The 25,374-nt window shown below is 43.5% G+C and overlaps 1 protein-coding gene across 9 annotated transcripts in view; it reads right to left on the bottom strand.

Moving 5' to 3' along the window:
* The window catches only part of WNK3 (WNK lysine deficient protein kinase 3), a 162,610-nt gene that overhangs the window by 109,301 nt on the left and 27,935 nt on the right, over positions 1-25,374 (bottom strand). For all 9 annotated transcript variants that reach the window (XM_054676971.2, XM_024353382.3, XM_024353376.3 and 6 more), the window contains exons 3-5: positions 4,153-4,325; positions 2,097-2,317; positions 925-1,082 (exon numbers count right to left, since the gene is read on the bottom strand). In XM_054676971.2, coding sequence (XP_054532946.1) covers positions 925-1,082; positions 2,097-2,317; positions 4,153-4,325 — 552 coding nt within the window. The remainder of the gene's footprint in view (positions 1-924; positions 1,083-2,096; positions 2,318-4,152; positions 4,326-25,374) is intronic.

Consider the following 25,374-nt stretch of genomic DNA (forward strand, 5'->3'; position numbering starts at 1 on the left):
TGGGCGAATCACAAGGTCAAGAGATCAAGACCATCCTGGCCAACATGGTGAAACCCCATCTCTACTAAAAATACAAAATTAGCTGGGCGTGGTGGTGCACACCTGTAGTCCCAGCTATTTGGGAGGCTGAGGCAGGAGAATTGCTTGAACCCGGGAGGTGGAGGTTGCAGTGAGCCGAGATCCCGCCACTGCACTAAAGCCTGGCGACAGACTGTGTCTCAAAAAAAAAAAAAAAAAGGTATTAATTTTAAAAGGATTTAAAAAACCAATACCTACTAATGTTAAGCTACCTGAAACAATCTTTCACAGCCTGTCTTGAGCTGCCCAACTGGATATGAAGCAGTTCTCCTTTGAACAACACTTTGCTTCTACCTTCCTTATGTCCCTTACTATATTCTCATCCTCTTATTTTATAGTCATTTGTGAATTTATATTATTCCCTTATTAGAAATGTAAGCTCTTTGAGGGTAGCAAACACTTCTTACTCATCTTTGCATTCCTTACAATTTCTAACACAAAAATTTACTCATAGCAGGGACCCAAATACTGTATCTATTGAACTATATTTTGAATGCCCTTTCATAAAAAGGCTTTTAGACCTAGAAGAAACCATGCAGTCGGTCTCTATTATTCAGCTTTGAAAAATAAGATCCATCTAATAGATAACTAAAAATTCCTTACAAACAAATATATATAGATGATATACCTGTACATTTTCCCAAAGATACTAATACAAAGCATTTTATATGACTCCAATGAAGCATAGTCATATGGTATAAATCTAAGGCTTGTTGCATTACAATTGTTAATTTTAATACTGTTACCTAGAGCTAAACCAAAATTAGTTTTGAGTAAGTCAAACTTAACTAATTTCAACATGAAACGTGGCAACTGATAAAGTAAAAAGAAAAAAGTTATACCTACACTAGTTACTTTCCGGTATATTTGAGCTGCATTCTGACACTCAGAATAAGGATACTCCGATGTGGCCATTTCCAGCATACACATTCCAAAAGCATAAACATCTACGGATTCATCATAGTGTTCTTCATACATCTCTGGAGCCATAAACTCAGGAGTTCCTACAAAATAACACCACCACCACATTTTTATAGAAGAGAAAAACGTATCCACCAAGATCACATCCCCTTTCCTATAAGGATTATCTGTGTTAATTTCTACTCCCCCAAAGCAAATTTCTTTTTTTTTTTGAGACATAGTCTTGCTCTGTTGCCCAGGCTGGAGTGCAGTGGTGCCATCTCAGCTCACTGCAACCTCTGCCACCCGGGTTCAAGTGATTCTCCTGCCTCAGCCTCCCGGGTAGCTGGGATTACAAGCGCCTGCCACCATGCCTGGCTAATTTTTGTATTTTTAGTAGAGACGGGGTTTCACCATGTTGGCCAGGCTGGTCTCGAACTCCTGACCTCGTGATCCACCCGCCTCAGGCTCCCAAAGTGCTGGGATTACAGGCGTGGGCCACCATGCCTGGCCGCAAATTTTTAAGTATACAATTTGTTGAATATTGGCTATATCTACATAAAGCACTGAAATAATTTATTTAATTTTCCATACTGATAGAGTATAATTTGTAATGCTCAAGATTAGGTAACGATTAATAAAATGTTTTTATTTCTATCCTTTTTACTTAAATTTTTCTGAATTAACTTAATAAACTCTCTTACTTACATCCTTAGAACCTTTCAATAATCCTAAATATAAATTATTATCCCACAAAAAATACATTAGGATGTCTCTGAAAAAAGCCAATATATAATAGGTATTTCAAAGCAAATTCAGTCTAAGCCCAGTATTGGCAAACTTTTCTGTTAAGGGCCAGATAGTAAACTGTTTAGGTTTTGCAGTTTGTATGGTCTCTGTCACACAACTACTCAACTCTGTCACTTGTAGGTGCAAAAGCAGTCCTAGACAATCTGTAAATGAGTGAGTGTGACTGTGTTCTAATAAAATTCGATTTACAAAAACAGGCAGTGAGCCACATTCATCCCACTGGCCATAGCTGGCTGATTCCTGTTCTAGACCTATACAATTGAAAAATCTCTCTTTACCCAACCAGTAAACTGTAAAACTTTAATCACCAATGACACTCTTAGCAAATGAGGTACGCATTAAGGTGGCTAATCCTAGATCACCAATCTTCACAGATCCAGTGGGTCCCGTGATGAAAATATTGTCACACTTCAGATCCCGGTGAATAATAGGAGGAGTCCTAGTGTGCAAGAACTGCAACCCCTTTAAAATTTGCCTGCACCAGCTCCTTAAGACCTTTGGTTTCATGACTTTAAATCGTTTTAAGTACCTATACAAAGAAACAAAAGACCATGTGTAAACAAACATATCCAGCTTATTATATGAACACTATTAAGGTAAGTTACATAAGCAAACAACTTATGCACTATGATTCCCATCACTGAGTTGTTTTCTATTGTCTGTTATGGCAAAAAAAAAATTTAATCTAATACTTCATTCTTAGATAAGACATCCTACCAAGCATAGCTGTTTTGTTTGTTTGGTTGGTTGGTTGGTTTTTTTTTTAAGACGAAGTCTCACTCTGTCTCCCAGGCTGGAGGGCAGTGGTGCAATCTCAGCTCACTGCAGCTTCCGCCTCCCAGGTTCATGTGATTCTCATGCCTCAGCCTCCCAAGTAACTGGGACTACAGGCATGCACCACCACGCCAAGCTAATTTTTGCATTTTGGTATAGACGGGGTTTCACCATGTGGGCCAGGCTGGTCTTGAAATCCTGACCTCAGGTGATCTGTCTGCCTCGGCCTCCCAAAGTGCTAGGATTACAGGCATCAGCCACCACACTTAGCCAAGTGTAGCATTTTTAATTCAAACTAAAAATCATTCCAGAGTGGCCTTTTGTAGAATGGCAGCACAATTTTAAAAAGAAAGTCCTTCTCTACTACCTAATAACTGCTTATATAAAGTCACTAGAGGGTTAAACTATGTAAAATTTTAGTATATACACAAATGTTAGGAAACAAAAAGTTTATACCATATTTAATATTTGCAAGTGATTAAACCACATTTAATATTTACAAGTCATTATTCACCAAATGAATAATTGTGGTTAGAAATAAAAGACTATAATTAATAGTCTATAATACTATAATATTATACTATATAATACTACATATTATACTATATAATACTATAATAATATACTATAATACTATAATATCATAATAGTATCGCTCACTAGATATTTGAACTTGACCAAGCCCTCCAACCTTCCATTATCTTCTACAAAATAAAATTATGGCCAGGCATGCTGCCTCACTCCTATAACCCTAGCACTTTGGGAGGCTGAGGTGGGGAGATTGCTTTAGCCCAGGAATTCGAGACCAGCCTGGGCAACACGGCGAAACCCCATCTCTACAAAAATTATTTTAAAAAAAATTAGCCAGGCATGTTGCTGCATGCTTGTGGTTCCAGCTACTCAGTAGGCTGAGGTGGGAGGGTCACTTGAGCCCAAGGAGGTCGAAGCTGCAGTTAGCCATGATCATGCCACTGCACCACTCCAGTCTGGGTGACAGAGTGAGACCCTGTCCCAAAAAATAATAAAATAAAATAAAATAAAATAAAATAAAATAAAATTATATTCTCTATAATGATTTTTAATTCTAAAATTCTATAATATCCCACAAACATTAACTTCTCAGTACTGTATTTTTTTAACAAACTTCATTAACATCTCAATTGTTTAACCTAACTTAAAACAGTCACTAGATTCGAATCTACAAATTCTTTTTTTTTTTGAGACAGGATCTGGCTTTGTCAACCAGGCTGGAATACAGTGGCACAATCATGGCTCACTGCAACCTCCATCTCCCAGGCTCAAGCCATCCTCCAACCTCAGCCTCCTGAGTAGCTGGGACTACAGGTGTGTGCTGCCACATCTGGTTACTTTTTGTATTTTTTTGGTAGAGACAAGGTTTCACCATGTTGCCCAGGCTAGTCTTGAGATCCACCCTCCTCAGTCTCCCAAAGTGCTGGGATTACAGGTGTAGCCACTGCGCCTGGCCAGATTCTAAAAATTCTTTGAGTAGTTTTATTTTATAAAAATTGTTATGACTCCTGAAAATTATTTCCAAATAAAACTACATTGGCACTATCAGGGTCAACTTACGTCTTTAAGGTCCCAGATGTCATTAGTTCAGTCACTAATACAATACATTTCTTTCCTTTTAATATAGATTCCCAGGAATCATAAAATCGAACTATATTGGGGTGCTGGAGACCCTTCAACATCTCTGCTTCTTCCTTGAATCTTTGCTGCTCAGCTTTGGTTAACTTTCGGTCCTGAAAAGGAATAACAAGTTCCAAAATAAAGTCATGAAAATTCTCATGCACATTTCTAATACCACTCAACTGAATGCTTTATTGCATATATGCATGGATATGTATATTTATTTATTTTTGCCTGTCAATGCTTTTCTCAAGACTTGTATCATCACAGATATCCTTTATTAGCTACTGTGACTCCTCCAACATGGCAATGCAGCACTATTATATTTCATAAGTACATTATAAACCCACCTGGGTAATAAATCAGTATCTTGAAAAACAGTATCTCAAAATGAATTGAGAAAAAGCAATAAAGCAGATAGGAAAGTTTCCCTAAGAAATCCCTGAGTTTCCATATCTAAAACATCTGTAATGTCAGAACAAGAACAATAAAAATGTTAAACATCTAGACATTTAATCTAATTAAATTTCTGAATTGCCAAAATAAAAGTGCTCTAGGTTTCCATACAGAAATATTAGGTTATGAACCAGTGAGACATTCAAATAGGCATTGGACCTCTAATCTGCTACATTAACTGCTAGAAGTCAAAGGAACAATTTTACAGAATTCTGAGGGAGAACTATGGCCCTAAAATTCTGATCCCAGACAAGCTATCCATCAAGTTTAAAAGTGAAAAAATCCTACATTTCTAGACAACAGGGACACAGACAGTACACCACCCCATACACCGTCTCTGACCATATTACTCAAAGAACTTCAATAAAAATTTGGCCACAAAAAGTTAGAAAAGGAAGGTATGGGCTGGGCACGGTGGCTCACACCTATAATCCTAGCACTTTGGGAGGCTGAGGTGGGAGGAGCACCTGAGCCCAGTTCGAGACCAGCATGGCTAACATAGTGAGACCCCCATCTCTACAAAAAAATAATAATAAAAACAACAGCTGGGTGTGGTGGTGCATGTTTATAGTCCCTAACTACTCGAGAGGGTAAGGTGGGAGGATTGCTTGAACCTGGGAGGCAGAGGTTGCAGTGAGCCAAGATCATGCCACTGCACTCCAACCTTGGTGACGGAGTGAGACCCTGTCTCAAAAAAATTAAATTAAAATAACAAAATGTTAGAAAAATTTTGTTATCAAAGTTGTACATGACATTATCTTCTAATTTCTTTTATTCTCTTTCATAGCATGCTATGTTTTATTTCTCATTCCTTTTTTTCTAGACGGAGTCTTGCTCCATTGCCTAGGCTGGAGTGCAGTGGTACGATCTCAGCATACTGCAACCTCTGCTTCCCGGGGTCAAGTGATTCTTCTGCCTCAGCCTCTTGAGTAGCTGGGATTACAGGTGCCCACCACCACGCCCGGCTAATTTTTGTATTTTTAGTAGAGATGGGGTTTCACCATGTTGACCAGGCTGGTCTTGAACTCTTGACCTGAAGTGATCCACTTGCCTCGGCCTCCTCCCAATGTGCTGGGACTACAGGAGTGAGCTATTGCGCCCAGCCTTCTCATTCCTTTCCTTGTGTATTTCTGCCCTATTTTCTTCATCAGGTACATTAATCGTTTTTCAGAAAGCCCAAAATAATAAAATCTATTTATCCTATTTTTATGTATATAAATTTTAAATTAATTTCAGTTTTTCTGAATTCCCTCTTCCTTTCTTTTGCTGTTATTTTCCTAATTTCTTTTTTTTTTAATTTAATTTTATTTTTATTGATCATTCTTGGGTGTTTCTCACAGAGGGGGATTTGGCAGATAGGACACTAGTGGAGGGAAGGTCAGCAGACAAACAAGTGAACAAAGGTCTCTGGTTTTCCTAGGCAGAGTGTTTGTGTCCCTGGGTACTTGAGATTAGGGAGTGGTGATGACTCTTAACGAGCATGCTGCCTTCAAGCATCTGTTTAACAAAGCACATCTTGCACCGCCCTTAATCCATTTAACCCTGAGTGGACACAGCACATGTTTCAGAGAGCACAGGGTTGGGGATAAGGTCATAGATCAACAGGATCCCAAGGCAGAAGAATTTTTCCCAGTACAGAACAAAATGAAAAGTCTCCCATGTCTACTTATTTCTACACAGACACGGCAACCATCCGATTTCTCAATCTTTTCCCCACCTTGCCCCCCTTTCTACTCCAGAAAACCGCCATCGTCATCATGGCCCATTCTCAATGAGCTGTTGGGTACACCTCCCAGACGGGGTGGTGGCCGGGCAGAGGGGCTCCTCACTTCCCAGTAGGGGCGGCTGGGCAGAGGCGCCCCTCAGCTCCCGGACCAGGTGGCTGGCCAGGCAGGGGGCTGACCCCCCCCATCTCCCTCCCGGACGGGGCGGCTGGCCGGGCGTGGGGCTGACGCCCCCACCTCCCTCCCAGACGGGGCGGCTGGCCGGGCATGGGGCTGAGTCCTCCACCTCCCTCCTGGACGGGGCGGCTGGCCGGGCGGGGGGCTGACCCCCCCACCTCCCTCCCGGACGGGGCGGCTGGCCGGGAGGGGGCGCTGACCCCCCCCACCTCCCTCCCGGATGGAGCGGCTGGCCGGGCGGGGGGCTGAGCCCCCCACCTCCCTCCCGGACGGGGCGGCTGGCCGGGCAGAGGGGCTCCTCACTTCCCAGTAGGGGCAGCCGGGCAGAGGCGCCCCTCACCTCCCGGACGGGGCGGCTGGCCGGGCGGGGGGCTGAGCCCCCCACCTCCCTCCCGGACGGGGCGGCTGGCCGGGCGGGGGGGCTGACCCCCCCCACCTCCCTCCCGGACGGAGCGGCTGGCCGGGCGGGGGGCTGACCCCCCCACCTCCCTCCCGGACGGGGCGGCTGGCTGGGCAGAGGGGCTCCTGGCTGGGCAGAGGGGCTCCTCACTTCCCAGTAGGGGCGGCCGGGCAGAGGCGCCCCTCAGCTCCCAGACCCGGTGGCTGGCCAGGCGGGGGGCTGACCCCCCCATCTCCCTCCCAGACGGGGCGGCTGGCCGGGTGGGGGGCTGAGCCCCCCACCTCCCTCCCGGATGGGGCGGCTGGCCGGGAGGGGGCGCTGACCCCCCCCACCTCCCTCCCGGATGGAGCAGCTGGCCGGGCGGGGGGCTGAGCCCCCCACCTCCCTCCCGGACGGGGCGGCTGGCTGGGCAGAGGGGCTCCTGGCTGGGCCGAGGGGCTCCTGGCTGGGCAGAGGGGCTCCTCACTTCCCAGTAGGGGTGGCCGGGCAGAGGCGCCCCTCACCTCCCGGACGGGGCGGCTGGCCGGGCGGGGGGCTGAGCCCCCCACCTCCCTCCCGGACGGGGCGGCTGGCCGGGCAGGGGGCTGACCCCCACCTCCCTCCCAGACGGGGTGGCTGCCGAGCGGAGACGCTCCTCACTTCCCAGACGGGGTGGCAGCCAGGCGGAGGGGCTCCTCACTTCTCAGACGGGGCGGTTGCCAGGCGGAGGGTCTCCTCACTTCTCAGACGGGGCGGCCGGGCAGAGACGCTCCTCACCTCCCAGACAGGGTCGCGGCCGGGCCGAGGCGCTCCTCACATCCCAGACGGGGCGGCGGGGCAGAGGCGCTCCCCACATCTCAGACGATGGGCTGCCGGGCAGAGACGCTCCTCACTTCCTAGATGGGATGGCGGCTGGGACGAGGCGCTCCTCACTTCCCAGGTGGGATGGCGGCCGGGCAGAGACGCTCCTCACCTCCCAGACGGGGTCGTGGCCGGGCAGAGGCGCTCCTCACATCCCAGACGGGGCGGTGGGGCAGAGGCGCTCCCCACATCTCAGACGATGGGCTGCCGGGCAGAGACGCTCCTCACTTCCTAGATGGGATGGCGGCCGGGACGAGGCGCTCCTCACTTCCCAGGTGGGATGGCGGCCGGGCAGAGACGCTCCTCACTTTCCAGACTGGGCAGCCAGGCAGAGGGGCTCCTCACATCCCAGACGATGGGCAGCCAGGCAGAGACGCTCCTCACTTCCCAGACGGGGTGGCGGCCGAGCAGGGGCTGCAATCTCGGCACTTTGGGGGGCCAAGGCAGGCGGCTGGGAGGTGGAGGCCGCAGCGAGCCGAGATCACGCCACTGCACTGCAGCCTGGGCACCATTGAGCACTGAGTGAACAAGAGTCCGTCTGCAATCCCGGCACCTCGGGAGGCCGAGGCTGGCGGATCACTCGCGGCTAGGAGCTGGAGACCAGTCCGGCCAACACAGCGAAACCCCGTCCCCATCAAAAAAACACGAAAACCAGTCAGGCGTGGCGGCGCGCGCCTGCAATCGCAGGCACTCGGCAGGCTGAGGCAGGAGAATCAGGCAGGGAGGCTGCAGCGAGCCGAGATGGCAGCAGTACAGTCCACCTTCGGCCCGGCATGAGAGGGAGACCATGGAAAGGAGAGGGAGAGGGAGAGGGGAGGGAGAGGGAGACGGGAGAGGGAGAGGGAGACGGGAGAGGGAGACGGGAGAGGGAGAGGGAGACGGGAGAGGGAGAGGGAGACAGGAGAGGGAGAGGGAGACGGGAGAGGGAGAGCTATTTTCCTAATTTCTTAACATGAGTACTAAATTCCTTTAGTTATTGTTCATTAATAATGAAGATATTTTAGGCTATAAATTTTCTAACAGGTACAACTTTTGCAATGACCCACAGGTTTTGTTGTAATGTCTTCTCTTTTTCATTGCTTTCTAGTTTATAATTTTCATTTTCATTTTCAGTTTTCATTTTCTCTTTGATTCAAAATTTACCTAGGAATGTGATTTCTGCTCTCTAATTAGTTAAGAATCTTTTGGTTATTTATTTCATTATTTATTTCTAATCTTATTGAGTAATGCAAGTACAAAATCTCTCTGCTTTAACTTAAGGGTTTTTGGGGGCCACATATAACAATGTATATTTCTTGTTTGAAGGATATAAAGTTCTATACATCCATCAAATAAAGTTTGTGGATTGTGGATTATATTATTCAACTCCTCTGTATTTTTTTTTTTTTTTTGAGATGGAGTTTTGCTCTTGTTGCCCAGGCTGGAGTGCAATGGCGCGATCTTGGCTCACGGCAACCTCCGTCTCCCGGGTTCAAGCAATTCTCCTGCCTCAGCCTCCCGAGTAGCTGTGATTACAGGCATGCGCCACCACCCCGGCTAATTTTGTATTTTTAGTAGAGGTGGGGTTTCTCCATGTTGGTCAGGATGATCTTGAACTCCTGACCTCAGGTGATCCACCTGCCTCGGCCTCCCAAAGTGCTGGGATTACAGGCGTGAGCCACCTTGCCTGGCACAACTCCTCTGTATTTACTCACTTTTTGTGCACTAGATCTCTCCTATGCTGAAAGAAATGTACATGAAATTTCCCACTACAAATACATGTTTGCCTTTTTTGAAAATGCTATTAGAGGTTATTTAGCCAAAATATTTTTGATGTCTACAAGTTTTTGATACATCTTCGTAAACTATGAAGTATATAATTTCATAATATCCTGTCTAATGTTTCAACCTTGTTTTCCTCCTTTTTTGATGTACATTAACATTGCCACTTTGGGGCCAGGTGTGGTGGCTCACACCTGTAATCCCAGCACTTTGGGAGGCCAAGGCGGGCAGATCGCCTGAGGTCAGGAGCTCGAGACCAGCCTAGTCGACATTGTGAAACCCTGTCTCTAATAAAAACACAAAAAATTAGCCAGGTGTGGTGGCACGTGCGTGTAATCCCAGCTACTTGGGAGGCTGAGACATGAGAATCACTTGAGCCCAAGAGGCAGAGGTTGCAGTGAGCCAAGACCATGCCACTGCACTCCAGCCTGGGCGACAGAGTGAGACTCTGTCTCAAAAAAAAACAAAAAAAAAAAAACAAAACACATTGCCACTCTTGTTTTCTCTTTGCTTGTTTACATCTTTACCTTTTCTTTATCACTGCTTTAAGTATGATTTTAGTAAACAACACGTGAGTTTTGTCTTTTAACTCTACCTGACAATCTGAGTTTCTTATTAAGTAAATGCAACATGTCCACATTTGGTATAGCAAATAATATACTTAATTTTACTCCTTCAATCTTATTTTATGTTCTTTATTTATTTCACTTTGTTGTTTCCTATTATTAACTAAGAGATGTAGCAGGCTAGGCACAGTGGCTCACATCTGTAATCCCAACAATTTGGGAGGTCAAGGTGGGTGCATTGCTTAGGCTCAGGAGTTTAACACCAGCGTGAGCAACATGACAAAACCCTGTCTCTACAAAAAATACAAAAATTAGCCGGGCATAGTGGTGTATGTCTGTAGTCCCAGCTACTTAGGGGGCTGAGGCTGGAGGATCGCTTGAACCCGGGAGGTCGAGACTGTAGTGAGCCATGTTTGCGCCACACTGCACTCTAGCCTGAGTGACAAAGTGAGATGCTGTCTCAAAAAACAAAGAGATATATAATATTTTTCCTTTTTTACTAGTGGATAGCCTCCCTTTCCAGACACTCAAGATCAAACATATTTATCTGTTTTAAGAAAGTAACTCATCTACTCGTTCTCCCTACTTCACCTAGCCCCCATTCACCAAAAATAAATAAATAATCTAAAATACTAATATTTCCCCCCTTTCTATCATGCCACATAGACAACACATGTAGAAGACTTAATCACTGGTCAGGCACGATGGCTCATGCCTGTAATATCAGTACTTTGGGAGGCTGAGGCAGGTGAATCGTTCGAGCTCAGGAGTTCGAAATCAGCCTGGACAACATGGCAAAACCTTGTCTCTACTAAAAATAAAAAAAAATCAGCTGAGCATGGAGGCACGTCCCAATAGCTGTAGTCCTAGCTACTTGGGAGGCTGAGGTGGGAGGATCACTTGAGCCTGGGAGGTGGAGGTTGCAGCAAGCCAAGATTCTGCTACTGCACTCCAGCCTGGGCAACAGAGGGAGACCTTGTCTCAAAAAAAAAAAAAAAAAAAAAAGACTTAATCACCCCTACACTGTCCACTTCTATATGATTGCCCCTCCCCCTGACACACTTCTGTTCTAGCTGTAGAGTCTTTACTTAGCACTTTTATCAAATATTCCATTCATTCAATGTCAACATATGTTAGTTACATAGATCTAGCTTCATCTTTTCAACTATTACATAGTTTTCTGCACTATGGTCCATGAATATCTTTTTCACCCTGGGAGATGGTATCTTAGCTGATTAGAGATTCTTGGATGGTGTAGCCTTTTCCCCTTAATGGTCTACTGTCTTTTAGCTTCTAGCATTGAAGATAAGAAGAAAGCTGCATGTAAGATTCTTTTTTCTTGGTTAGTCTAGTTATTTACCAGATTTTACCTAGATATCTACTTTTAGATACTACTTCTTTTTGATTATCGAGACTACTAATTCAAGTCAGAAAAGTGATTATTTTCCCCTCATATTCAATCCTCTTCTGAGTCCTTGATTTACTCAGGGGAGCCCTGGGGTACCTTATGTAGTCCCATGAGTGATGGAGCTATAGCAGTCTCTCCCCTGAGGGCTGCTCTGTAACAACTAACATCTTGTTAGACATCGAGGAAGTGTGTTTGCTCCTTATTCTCCTAGAATGCAAAAGCTAACTCTCTCTCCTACTCTGTAGACTAAAAATGACCCAGTCTACCCTTTAGACCCTCAAGACTAAAAGACTGGTCAGCCCACTAGTCTTTTAGCTCTGCTCACACTTTTGAGGGGGCATAACTATACAAAGAGATCAGCAGATCTTCCCCTGTATTATAGACGGAATGTTTGTGTCCTCTCTCCTCCGCCAAAATTTGTAAGTTAAAACCCCAACCCCAATGTGACTGTATTTGGAGACAGGGCCTTTATGTCATAAGGGTGGGTCCTTGATCCAATAGGATTAGTATCCTTATAAAAAGAGATAACAGAGGCCGGGTGCAGTGGCTCATGCCCGTAACCCCAGCACTTTGGGAGGCCAAGGTGGGTGGATCACCTGAGGTCAGGAGCTCAAGACCAGCCTGTCCAACATGGTGGAACCCCGTCTCTACCAAAAATATAAAGAAGTAGCCAGGCGTGGTGGCAGGCACCTGTAATCCCAGCTACTTGGGAGGCTGAGGCAGGAGAATCGCTTGAACCCAGGAGGCGGAGGTTGCAGTGAGCTGAGATCACGCCACCGCACTCCAGCCTGGGCAATAGAGCGAGACTCCATCTCAAAAAAAAAAAAAAAAAAGACAAGAAGACAAGAGAAAGCTCACTCCCAACTCTCCTCACCAAGCCATGAAGAGAGCCCTCACCAGAAACCCACCAAGCTAGAACTTGATCTGGGACTTATAATCTCTACAACTTTGAGAAAAGATGCTCAACATCATTAGTTGTCAGGGCAATGCAAATCAAAACCACAATAAAATACCACTTCACACCCATTAGGATGGCTATTACCTAAGTAAATAAATATATAAATAAATAAATAAGAAGTGTTGCCAAGGATATGGAGAAACCTTGTACATTGCTGGGGAATGTAAAATGGTATATTCATTGTGGAAAGCAACATGATGGTTCCTCACCATATTAAACATAGAATTATCATATGCTCCAGCAATTCTACTTTTAGGTATTCTAGGTATATACCCAAAAGAACTGAAAGCAGAGACACAGACATTTGTAGAACCATGTTCATAGCAGCATTATTCACAATAGCCAAAACGTAGAAACAACTCAAATGCCCACCAACAGATGAATAAACAAAATATGGTACATACATACAATGGAATACTGTTTAGCCTTAAAGAGAAATGAAATTCTGATACATGCTACAAAACATGGATGAATCTTTTTTTTTTTTTTTCCTGAGACGGAGTCTTGCTCTATCACCCAGTCTGGAGTGCAGAGGCACAATCTCGGCTCACTGCAACCTCCGCCTGCCAGGTTCAAGCAATTCTCCTGCCTCAGCCTCCTGAGTAGCTAGGATTACAGGCACATGCCACCATGCCCGGCTAATTTTTGTATTCTTAGTAGGGACGGGGTTTCACCATGTTGGCCAGGCTGGTCTCGAACTCTTGACCTTGTGATCCGCCCACCTCAGCCTCCCAAAGTAGCTGGGATTACAGGTGTGAGCCACCGCACCCGGCCAACATGGATGAATTTTGAAAACGTTATGGTAAGTGAAATAAACAAGACAGGAAAGACAAACATTGCTTGATTCCACTTATATGAGGTACCTACAATAGGCAAATTCATAGAGACAGAAAGTAGAATAGTAGTTAACAGGAGCTAGGCAGAGTGGGGAATGGGAAGTTAAATTGTTTTTTTTTTTTTTTTTGAGACGGAATCTCGCTCTGTCGCCCAGACTGGAGTGCGGTGGTGCGATCTCAGCTCACTCTAAGCTCCACCTCCCGGGTTCACGCCATTCTCCTGCCTCGGCCTCCCAAGTAGCTGGGACTACAGGCGCGTGCCACCATGCCCGGCAAATTTTTTGTATTTTTTAGTAGAGACAGGGTTTCACCATGTTAGCCAGGATGGTCTCGATCTTCTGACCTCGTGATCCACCTGCCTCGGCCTCCCAAAGTGCTGGGATTATAGGCGTGAGCCACCGCGCCCAGCCAGGGGAAGTTAAATTGTTTAATGAGTACAGAGTTTCTATTTGGAATGATAAAAAAGTACTGGAGATGGATAGTGCTGAGGGATGTACAATGATGTAAATATACTTAATGCCACTGAAAAACTGCACACTTAAAAATGGTTAAGATGGCTGGGCACAGTGGCTCACGCCTGTAATCCCAGCACTTTGGGAGGTCAAGACGGGCAGATAACCTGAGGCCAGGAGTTCGAGACCAGCCCAGCCAACATGGCAAAACCCCATTCTCTACTAAAAATACAAAAATTATCCGGGTGTGGTGGCACGCGCCTGTGATCCCAGCAACTCGGGAGGCTGAGGCATGAGAATTGCTTGAACCCAGGAGGCAGGGGTTGCAGTGAGCTGATATCATGCCACTTCACTCCAGCCTGGACAACAGAGTGAGACTCTGTCTCAAAAAAAAAAAAAGGTTAAGATGGTAACTCTTATGTTATATATTAGACATTTTGCCACAATAAAAAATATTTTTTAGAAAGTTAAGGAAGTCAGCGGGCACAGTGGTTCACATCTGTAATCCCAGTACTTAGGGAGGCTAGGAAGGAGTTCAAGACCAGCTTGGGCAACAAAACAAGACCCCAACTATACAAAATAGCTGGGCATGGAGGCATGCACCTGTAGTCCTAGCTACTTGGGAGGCTGAGGCAGGAGGATCACTTGAGCCCAGGCGTTCAAGGCTGCAGTGAACTATGGTCACGCCACTGCACTCCAGCCTAGGTAAGAGAGCAAGACCCTGTCTTGAAAAAAAAATAAGGAACTCAGAGAACAAAAGCAAGGAAACAAGTAGAGTCTTTATGCTTTACTATCTGGCCTAATAAGTCTTTTCTTTTTTTTTTGAGATGGAGTCTTGCTCTGTCATCCAGGCTGGAGTGAGTGGTGTGACCTCGGTTCACTGCAACCTCCACTTCCCGGGATCAAACGATTCTCGTGCCTCAGCCTCCCCCAGTAGCTGGGATTACAGGTGCCCGCCATCACGCCTGACTAATTTTTGTATTTTTAGTAGAGACGGGGTTTCGCCATGTTGGCCAGGCTGGTTTTGAACTCCTGACCTCAGGCGATCCGCCCACCTCGGCCTCCCAAAGTGCTGGGATTACAGGTATGAGCCACTGCACCCAGCCCAACCTGACTAATAAGTCTTAAGTGCCCCTATAATTGGCTAGAAGTCCTCTACTCATGATAGACAGCAGATCTACTCTGAAGAATAATTAGTAATTCTTTTTTGAGACAGGATGTCACTCTGTCACTCAGGCTGGAGTGCAGTGGCCCGATCTCAGCTCACTGCAACTTCCACCTCCCAGGTTCAAGCGATCCTCCCACCTCAGCCTACCAAGTAGCTGGGACTACAGGCACGTGCCACCACACCCAGCTGATTTTTGTATTTTTTGTAAAGATGGGATTTTGCCATGTTGCCCAGGCTGGTCTCAAACTCCTGAGCTCAAGTGATCTGCCTGCCTCAGCCTCCCAAAGTGCTAGGATTATAGGCATGAGTCACCATACCTGGCCAGAATAATGAATAAATTTTGATGCCTTCTGATTAAATTAGTAGAATGCCAAGTCTTTCATGTGCCATACTAAACTACCCTACTTCATCCTTTGATTCTACAGATTGAAAGTAGTCAGCATTAGGAATAAACAACTTTACAAAATTACAACTGTTTTCCCAGATATACTGCTGGAGGTGAAGTCTACTAAAAATGTAGAGCCAAGATCTTCAAAACTCCACTTCACATTTAGCAAGGGGAAAGTAAACCTGTTAAAGTAGCACCAAAATCCAGAGGAAAATACTTAGAGTAGAGCTTTCAGCTACCACAGTAACATCCTTTAAACACACACACCCCTACATGCATTATTGTATTAATGACAACCACTTTGGTAGAGAAACTTTCACACATCATCAATAAGAATTCTTACACAAGAAAGGAATGATGAGCCACAAAAGACAAACCAGAGAACAGCACTAGCTAATGAAGCTGACATAGTCAAATGCTGGGAAAATTCTGGTCTATGAAAATGATCCCTAAATCTTGCTGTCTCAAGGTAAGGACACCAAGAAGAAAGCATCAAATATCAATTTTATGTCAAATATCAGTGTTATAAATGTTCATTTATATAGCTGATAAATAGGAGTCAAATACAAATTTATCAAATAGATTTCAACTACTCCACACTACTGTAAAAAGAAATATTATCCTTTTATAAATGTTAACTAAACATTAAATCTATTATAACATATGGAATGCTAAAAGTGTACACAAAACCTTTCCTGAGACATGGCACAATACCAGTATGACCAACCTGTATATATATTTATTCAAGATAAGAAGCATTTCATTTCCAAAAAGTAAACTATGTCCTTATCAGGTATGTATCTTAATGCAAACACCAACAATGATCTACAGAAACAAGTCAGAGGCTACATGGATCTGTTTCTGCAAATGTGAAAGGATAAATCATTAACAAAGATATAAAAGCTATATTATAAAATAACCTAATCAAGTAAGGATGAATATTACAAAGGCTTCAAAATGATGCTTAGCTTATAAAGCACTCTATCAATGAATATTTTTTTTCTTTTTAGAGAGACGGGGTCTCACTCTGTGTTGCCCAGGCTGGAGTGCAGTGGCACGATCATAGTTCACTGCAGCCTTGAACTCCTGGGCTCACATGATCCTCTTGCCTCAGTCTCCCAAATACCCAAGACACTACTGGGACATGCCACTATGCCTATGCTCAGCTTTTTTTTTTTTTTTTTTTGTGGAGATGAGCCCTTGCTATGTTGACCAGGCTGGTCTTGAATTCCTATCCTCAAGCTATTCTCCTGCCTCAGCTTGAATATTCTTGATAAACACGAGGTTGCTCAGTATTTTAACACTACCATTTATTGAACACTAAAATGCGTCACATGCTTTAAAAGTAATCTCTCTAATCCTCAATGTTTTCTTTTCTTTATTTTTTTGAGATGGAGTCTTGCTCTGTCACCCAGGCTGGAGTGCAATGGCATGATCTGGGCTCACCGCAACCTCCACCTCCCGGGTTCAAGCAATTCTCCTGCCTCAGCCTTCTGAGTAGCTGGCATTACAGGCATGCGCCACCATGCGCCGCTAATTTTGGTATTTTTAGTAGAGGAGGAGTTTCACCATGTTGGCCAGGCTGGTCTTGAATGTCTGACCTCAGGTGATCCACCCACCTCAGCCTCCCACAGTGCTGGGATTACAGGCGTGAGCGACCGCCCCCAGCCAATGTTTTATTTCTTAAACTGGGCAGTAGGTACACAGTTTCCATTATGTTACTCTTTATTCTTTTTGGTACATCCAAAGTATTTATCATGTTTTTCTTTAAAAGAAAAGTAAAAAATTAAGGCTCCAGTTAAACTATCTGGCTTACCCAAGGTACCTAACTGGCACAGGCAACACTGGAACCCCGTACGTTGAATTCTGAATCCAAAGCACTTTCTGGTTCACTACTCTGCCTCTCAGAAACAGCAGTCATGGCAATGAGTGCAGATATCTCATTCACAAACCACTTTCCATGGAGAGATGGTGTAGTACCCCAGAACTCATGCTAAATGAAATAAACAGACACTGAGGATAACGATAATTTGTAAACGGTGACATCAACGTATCAATTAAGAAATCACGGTATAATAGTCATAATCTGGTCATATTACCATACTAAAGCTTTGAGACAGCAATGGTATTAATACCTAAAGAAAAGTGCTTGGCTGAGCGCGGTGGCTCACACCTGTAATCCCAACACTTTGGGAGGCTGAGGCGGGTGGATCACCTGAGGTCAGGAGTTCGAGACCAGCCTGGCCAACATGGTGAAACCCCGTCTCTACTAAAAATACAAAAATTAGCTGGGCGTGGTGGCGCATGCCTATAATCCCAGCTACTCGAGAGGCTGAGGCAGGAAATTCGCTTGACCCAGGAGGCAGAAAATTCGCTTGACCCCGGAGGCAGAGGTTGCAGTGAGCCGAGATCACGCCATCGCACTCCAGCCTGAGTGACAGAGCAAGACTCTATCTCAAAAAAAAAAAAAAAGAAAGAAAGAAAAAAGAAAAGTGCTCACAAGTGGTAGTCAAGGTAATAAATCAAAAGGCAATAAACCATGCATAGAACCAGGTTCACTTATCTTCCAGAACTGCTGATCAAAGATGTCCTCATCCAATCAGAATGTGAGCATTCGGTTCATTTGGTCAGGCTCTTGCCTTAGCAGGAGGACATACAGGAACATCTAGCTCCTTTGTTCCGACTCTATAAGCACCAAGCCAGCTTCTGATTATAATTTAGCTCCCCATGTAACTAGCCTAAAGACTATATAGAACATTTTACCTAACAACTATATTTCTCATTTTAAAATAATAAACTTGTATCCTAGATTTAGGAGCTGGAGTGAACACAAGTCAGTCTCCCCAACTCCCCAACCTCTGGACATTGACAAAAGGTGAAGGCCAGATACTGAACCATGACAATCTAATCACGAAACTATTCCTCAGGTGCCCTTCAATGACACCATTAACTGACATCCCTTGAGTTTCAGTAGTTCAGTGTTAAGAATCTTAAACAGGATCCGTTTAAGAAATCATTTGTTCTAAAATGGTTAAAAACATAAAAGAATGATCTGCCCAAGTAACTAGTGAGTGGGAAATTCTTCAATCATCTATGTAAATGTTTTACATAGATATAATTGATGGAATACAAATCCTGACTCTGCTCCACTGGGAAAATTGCTTAACATATCTAAATTTCAGTTCCACCATCTGAAAACTAATAATCCTTATCTCATATACCTATTCTAAGGATTAAATAAAATATTCAAATTAAGTACCAGTATAAATGTTCCATTAATGTTAATTTTGATAATGGAAAATATATGATACCTGCTATTACTAACTATACCAAAGTATCTCAACCATAAATTCTCCTATTGTTGGGTTTCCAGAAACTTAACAGGTATACTGGGGAGAAATCACATAAAACTAACAGGTTAATGCCAATTAATAAATGCAGAAGGAATGTGAGAAAAAAATCATTAGAACACTACAGTTATAATGATGACATGCAAGATACACCAACGGATGCTAAAATCAGCGGGCAAAAGTTTAAAAGAAAACAGTATATTTGCATAGTCTCAAAGATCTACCCCCAAGATATTTACTAATATACAACAGGAAAAACAGTAACTTTACAGGAGAGAAAGCCTGGCAGATACCACCTTAACCAAGTGATCAAGATTATTATCACCAGTAATACAAAACAACACCATGTACCCCCAGTTATGATGCACTGAGGATGGTGCATCACTTCTGTGGTATTCCTGCCAAAAATGCATAGTCTAAATCTAAGCATGAGAAAACATAAGACAAAGTCAAATTAAGGGGCAATCTAAAAAACAACTAAGGGCCAAGCATGGTGGCTCACACCTGTAATCCCAGCACTTTGGGAGGCCGAGGCAGGAGGAATGCTTGAGGCCAGGAGTTAGAGATCAGCCTGTTCAGCATAGCAAGACCCCATCTCTACCAAAAATAAAAATACAAGATATTAACATAAAGGGAGTCTGGGTGATGGGTATACAGGAACTTTCTATACTCTTTTTGCAACTCTTCTGTGAGTAGAAAATATATCAAAATAAAAAGTTTTTAAAAAAGAAAACTATGTAATAAAGGAGTGGTATCCCTGTTGCCCCCTACTGTCAACCCTACCATTTCCTTTAAACAAACCTATATTAAACAGCCCTTTCATCATTTCATGAACTTCAATTTCTAAGCCTTCTTATAACTGTAAACTCCTTCTACTGTAAGCTTTGTGAAAATGAGGCCTGTGTCTGCTTTTTCTCCCCATTATGTCCCTAGCACTTGGCATGTGTCTGGCACATTGCAGGTACTATTTATTTGTTGAATGAACAAATGGCAGCTATAGTCTATTGTATTCATTTCCTATTGCTACTGTAACAAATTACAACAAACACAGTGGCTTAAAACAGAAATGTATTATCTACTAGTTGTAGGGATTAAGAAATCCAAATTGAGTCTCTCTAGACTAAAATCAAGGTATCAGGAGGGCTGCATTCCTGTGAAGACTCCAGAGAAGAATGTTTCCTTATCTTTTCCAGCTTCTGGAGACTGTCCACATTCGTTGGCTCATTGTCAGCAAATGCATCACTCCAGCCTCTGCTTCCATCATCAGATCTCCTCCTCTGACTATGGCCATTCTGCCTCCCTCTTATAAGGACCCTTGTGATTACACTGGGTCCACCCAGATAATCCAGGGTAATCTTCCAATCCCTAGATCTTTAAGTTAATCGCATCTGCAAAGTCCTTTTTGAAATGTAAGATGACATATTCACAGGTTCCAGGGATTAGGACATGGACATCTTTGGGGGGCTATTTTCAGCTTACCACATGTATCAATTTTTTAAATCTATCAAGCAAATAATTAGCTCAAAACTAACTCACTCAACTAACTGGGGAAATTAATGCTATTTCCCAGACAAAGGCTATCTCCTGCCACTCCCACCCTTTGTCATTTTGTAAAAGCATTTGCCTTTGGTTTATATTTAATAAAGTTCGTGACTAGTTTTTAAACAGAGATGAGAACATGTATATTTAAGCAAGCTCTATCCCTCCTCCCTTCAATGTAATCACGCTTTGTCCATGACTGAATTCTACTTTTAGGGCTGGATCTGATGAAGAGAGTAGGAAATCAAACTGAATCAGACTATTTGGCGTGTGCCTATAATGTAATGAAGCACTTTCTTACACGGCTAAACAGAATCCAGAAACATTTCCAAGAGGGACATAAAAATATTTGGGGAGCAAAATTAAGTGTCCCAGTGCAAATACTGTAAACAACTATATTCAGAAACAGAAATTCTAGCATCTTTTTAAATTACTTTTTCCTTTATTGGAAATTCAACTGTTTTCATATCTAATTCTAATTTCACAATCAAATGTAATAGGGCTAATGTCTCAAAATATAGTTTTCCCCAAAGTATACTTAGATGATGAATGAAAATAAAATAGAAATAAGTTCTTCCACAATTTTGATAGATGCTTCAGGTGTGGAAGTATGGATTTTTAAGCTGTTACTTCCACTGCATTGCTTTGAGTATATTCATTACTATAATGAAAGTATATTAGAATGCTCACTCAACATGTCAACCTGCTATACTCTATTGTGCCATTTTTTTCCTTTTGGTATTTCTTTTCAGTGTCATGTTTGGTTCGGTTAACAGGCTATAGCTCGAGTTGTTAGATATCTAAGTGCTATTCAAAGGTCTGTTACCCTCCAAAGTACACAATCACATATCTGACCACAGAGTGGGGCTTATTACAAGCACACTCAAATACATTTCAGAAAAAGTCAACAAAACATATTTCAAATCTCTATGATGTTTCTATATTTAGAAAAAAGTTCCATTGGCCGGGCGTTGTGGCTCACGCCTGTAATCCCAGCACTTTGGAAGGCCGAGACGGGTGGATCACTTGAAGTCAGGAGTTCAAGACTAGCCTGGCCAAAATGGTGAAACCCAGTCTCTACTAAAAACACAAAAATTAGCTGGGCATGGTAGCACATGCCTGTAATCCCAGCAACTCAGGAGGCTGAGACAGGAGAATCACTTGAACCCGGGAGGCGGAGGTTGCAGTGAGCCAAGATCATGCCATTGCACTCCAGCCTGGGCAACAAGAGCAAAACTCCCTCTCAAAAAAAAAAAAAAAAAAGGAAATAGTTCCATTATATGAAGAAAACAAATGATAAATGTACTGGTGTAAGTATTTTCCAACTCATCATAGAGCAAAAACTGGTTGTATTTCCATGTGTAAAAGCTAAGTGATGTTAATTTTCAAATTGTTAGTGGAGGAAGAAACTATTACAAACTCCTGTGACTGATTCTTTCTGAGAGTTGCTAAACTGGTCTTTCAGTAACATGTGACCAAGTCTTTCAACATCATAAACTAAAATATAGTCTTCTAAATAGCACTTACGACTTATAGCCCTCACTCACAGTAATTTACTAATTTACCAAGTAATCACCAAGTAATTTACCAAAGTTTTTACAAAGAACAATAGGTCAAAGTCTTTCCATTAATTTTTGTTTGTTTGTTTGATTTTTTTTTTTTTTGAGATGGAGTCTCGCTCTGTTGCCCAGGCTGGAGTGCAGTAGCGTGATCTCAGCTCACTGTAAGCTCCGCCTCCTGGGTTCACGCCATTCTCCTGCCTCAGCCTCCCGAGTAGCTGGGACTACAGACGCCCGCCACTACACCCGGCTAATTTTTTGTATTTTTAGTAGAGACGAGATTTCACTGTGTTAGCCAGGATGGTCTCAAACTCCTGACCTCGTGATCCGCCTGCCTCGGCCTTCCAAAGTGCTGGGATTACAGGCGTGAGCCACCGCACCACGCCCCATTAATATATTTTTTAAATAAAGTTATGGGAGCCAGGTACAGTGGCTCATGCCTGTAATCCCAGTGTTTTTGGAGGCCAAGGTAGGAGGATCACTTGAACCCAGGAGTTCAAGACTAGCCTGAGCAACATAGCAAAACCCCATCTCTACAAAAATTAAAGACTGGGTGCAGTGGCTCATGCCTGTAATTCCAGAACTTTGAGAGGCCAAGGCAGGAGAATCACTTGAGCCCAGGAGTTTGAGACCAGCCCAAGCAACATAGTGAGACCCTGCCTCTAAAAAAAAATAATAAAATTAAAATGAAAGAAATTATAGCCGGGTGCAGTGGCTCACACCTGTAATCCTGTACTTTGGGAGGCTGAGGCAGGCAGATCACTTGAGGTCAGGAGATCGAGACCATCCTGGCTAACACAGTGAAACCCCGTCTCTACTAAAAATACAAAAAATTAGCTAGGTGTGGTGGCAAGCGCCTGTAGTCCCAGCTACTCGGGAGGCTGAGACAGAAGAATTGCTTGAACCCAGGAGGCAGAGGTTGCAGTGAGCCGAGATCATGCCACTAGGAAGTCTGAGGGGGGAAGACTGATGGAGCATAGGAGTTTGAGGTTGCAGTGAGCTACGACATGCCATTGCATTCCAGCCTGGGCAACAGAGCAAGACCTTGTCTCTTAAAAAAATCAAGTTATGGAAACCATAAAATATGAAAAACTTGAAATGCAGGTGTTTATAGCCAAATCCTAAATCTGAGAGTTTGTTTTCAACATCCTCAAAGTCAAATATCAGCAGTAAAATTTATTGCTCCCAGTTCTTTGCAGCACCATAAGGTCAATGTATTCTAAACAAATGGAGTGGGGCTGTTAAGAATTATTACACAATTTGCCTTTGCTTTGTTGGTGATAAAAACGACAGAATTAGGCTGGGCATGGTGGCTCATGTCTGTAATCTCAGCACTCTGAGAGGCAGAGACAGGAGGACCTCTAGAAGCCAGGAGTTCGAGACTGGCCTGGACAACATAATGAGACTGTCTCTACAAAAAGCAAACTAACAGAATTATTTCACAAGACTCAAATATCCACAATGGGGAAGAAGGGAATGCCATCAAGAGAAAAAGGTATTAAAACCTATCGTTGAGCTATAAATTTCAAATCAAACACGCAAAAATAAAATTTAAAAAAAAGAAAAGTACCAGGTACAGTGGCTTGTGCCTGTAGTCCCAACTACTTGGTTGGCCAAGGCAGGAGGATCACTTGAGCCCAGGACTTCAAGACCAATCTGGCAGACAGAGTGAGACTCTGTCTCTAAAAATCAAAAGGCCAGGTGGTGGTGGCTCATGCCTGTAATCCCAGCACTTTGGGAGGCCGAGACGGGCAGATCACTTGAGGCCAGCCTGGGCAACATGGCAAAACCCCGTCTCTACAAAAAATACAAAAATTAGCCAGGCATGGTGACACACATCTGTGGTCCCAGCTACTAGGGAGGCTGAGGTGGGAGAATCAATTAAGCCCACAAGGTCAAGGCTACAGTGAGCTGTGATCATACCACTGCACTCCAGCCTGGGTGACAGAGAGAGACCCTGTCTCAAAAAATAAAAAAGAAAAAAAAAAAGAAAAGAATTACCTAACATTAGGGGAGAAAATTAAGCAAGAGGTAGTGTCAATGCTATAGTTTATATATTTTAATAATGGTAATAAATAGAACATATATCAAATTGATAAGACAAAAGTATGGACATATCAATTATATATATATTATATATACAATCTCGCACACACATATAAAAAAAGAATGAAAAAGAATCTAGAATAATTTAGACATTCAAACTGCTCACTGGGGTCTTCTTCTACAGACTTGTTTATATAATAAATAAGACTGTAGAAGAATAATGAGAAATTGTACATTACAAACTGCATTGTACTCAGGAAGTAATTCAAAGATGATGCCCCTTATTCTCCTGGGATTATAAATAAGCTAGTTTTTTCTTAATTTCAAATATGCAGGCTGGGCACGGTGGCTCATGCCTGTAATTCCAGCATTTTGGGAGGCTAAGGCATCTCTACAAAATATTTCAAAAAAAAAAAAAATTAGCTGGGGATGGTGGCCTATGCCTGTAGTCCTGGCTATTCGGGAGGATCCTGAGCCCAGGCATTCGAGGTTACAGTGAGCTATGATCATGCCACTGTACTCTAGCCTGGGCAACAGAGCAAGACTTTGCCTTAAAAAAAAAAAAAAAAGGAGAAGACGAAGCAATATCCAAAAACTGATTAAATAAGTCCACTAATTCTGACATTCCTTTTAGAACAGAAAATTACAATTGTTGTTTTCTGTGTAAATTAAAATGTACTTTATATATTACATTTCCTCCACATTAGAGATTCTGAAATCTGGCTATGTATCCAATCACCTAGGGAACTTTTTTTTGAGACAGGGTCTCATTCTGTCACCCAGGGTGGAGTGCAGTGGGGCACAATCACAACTCACTGCAGCCTCAAACTCTGGGGCTCAAGTGACTCTCCTGCCTCAATCTTCTGAGTAGCTAGGACTATAGGTGAGCACCACCATGCCCAGCATCTTGGGAACTTTTAAACAGTAAGTTCCTGGAGCTCATCTCCTAAAGATTCCAATTTGAGAAGTCTGGACTGGAAGCCGGAAATCAGAATACATAATATAATATAGAGATCATGTTAGTGTATTAAAGGAATGCCTACTGCGTTTCAGCTAGCTGTTGGGTTTGGTCCCATATTTCAAGTGCTTCCCAAACTCTACTTAACTGTGCATACAAATCACTTGGATGTGTTACCAAAAGTCAGATTCTGATTCAGAATGTCTGGAATAAGGCCTGGGAATATGCAGTTCTGACAAGCTCCCAGGTGATGTCCATGCTGCTGGTCCAGGGACCACACTTCGAGTAGTAAGACCTTATGAGATTTTTAAACCTTTCCAGAGGTGAATGATAGAAGTCAGTATCCTACAGCCAGGTGCGGTGGCTCACGCCTGTACTCCCAGCACTTTGGGAGGCCAAGGCGGGCAGATCACCTGAGGTCCGGAGTTCAAGACCAGCCTGGCCAGTATGTTGAAACCTGCCTCTACTAAAAATACAAAAATTAGCCGGGCATGGTGGTACATGCCTGTAATCCCAGCTACTCGGGAGGCTGAGGCAAGAGAATCGCTTGAACCCAGGAGGCTGGAACCCAGGAGG

This window comes from Pan troglodytes, chromosome X, assembly GCF_028858775.2.
Source record: "Pan troglodytes isolate AG18354 chromosome X, NHGRI_mPanTro3-v2.0_pri, whole genome shotgun sequence".
Classification (NCBI taxonomy): domain Eukaryota; kingdom Metazoa; phylum Chordata; class Mammalia; order Primates; family Hominidae; genus Pan; species Pan troglodytes.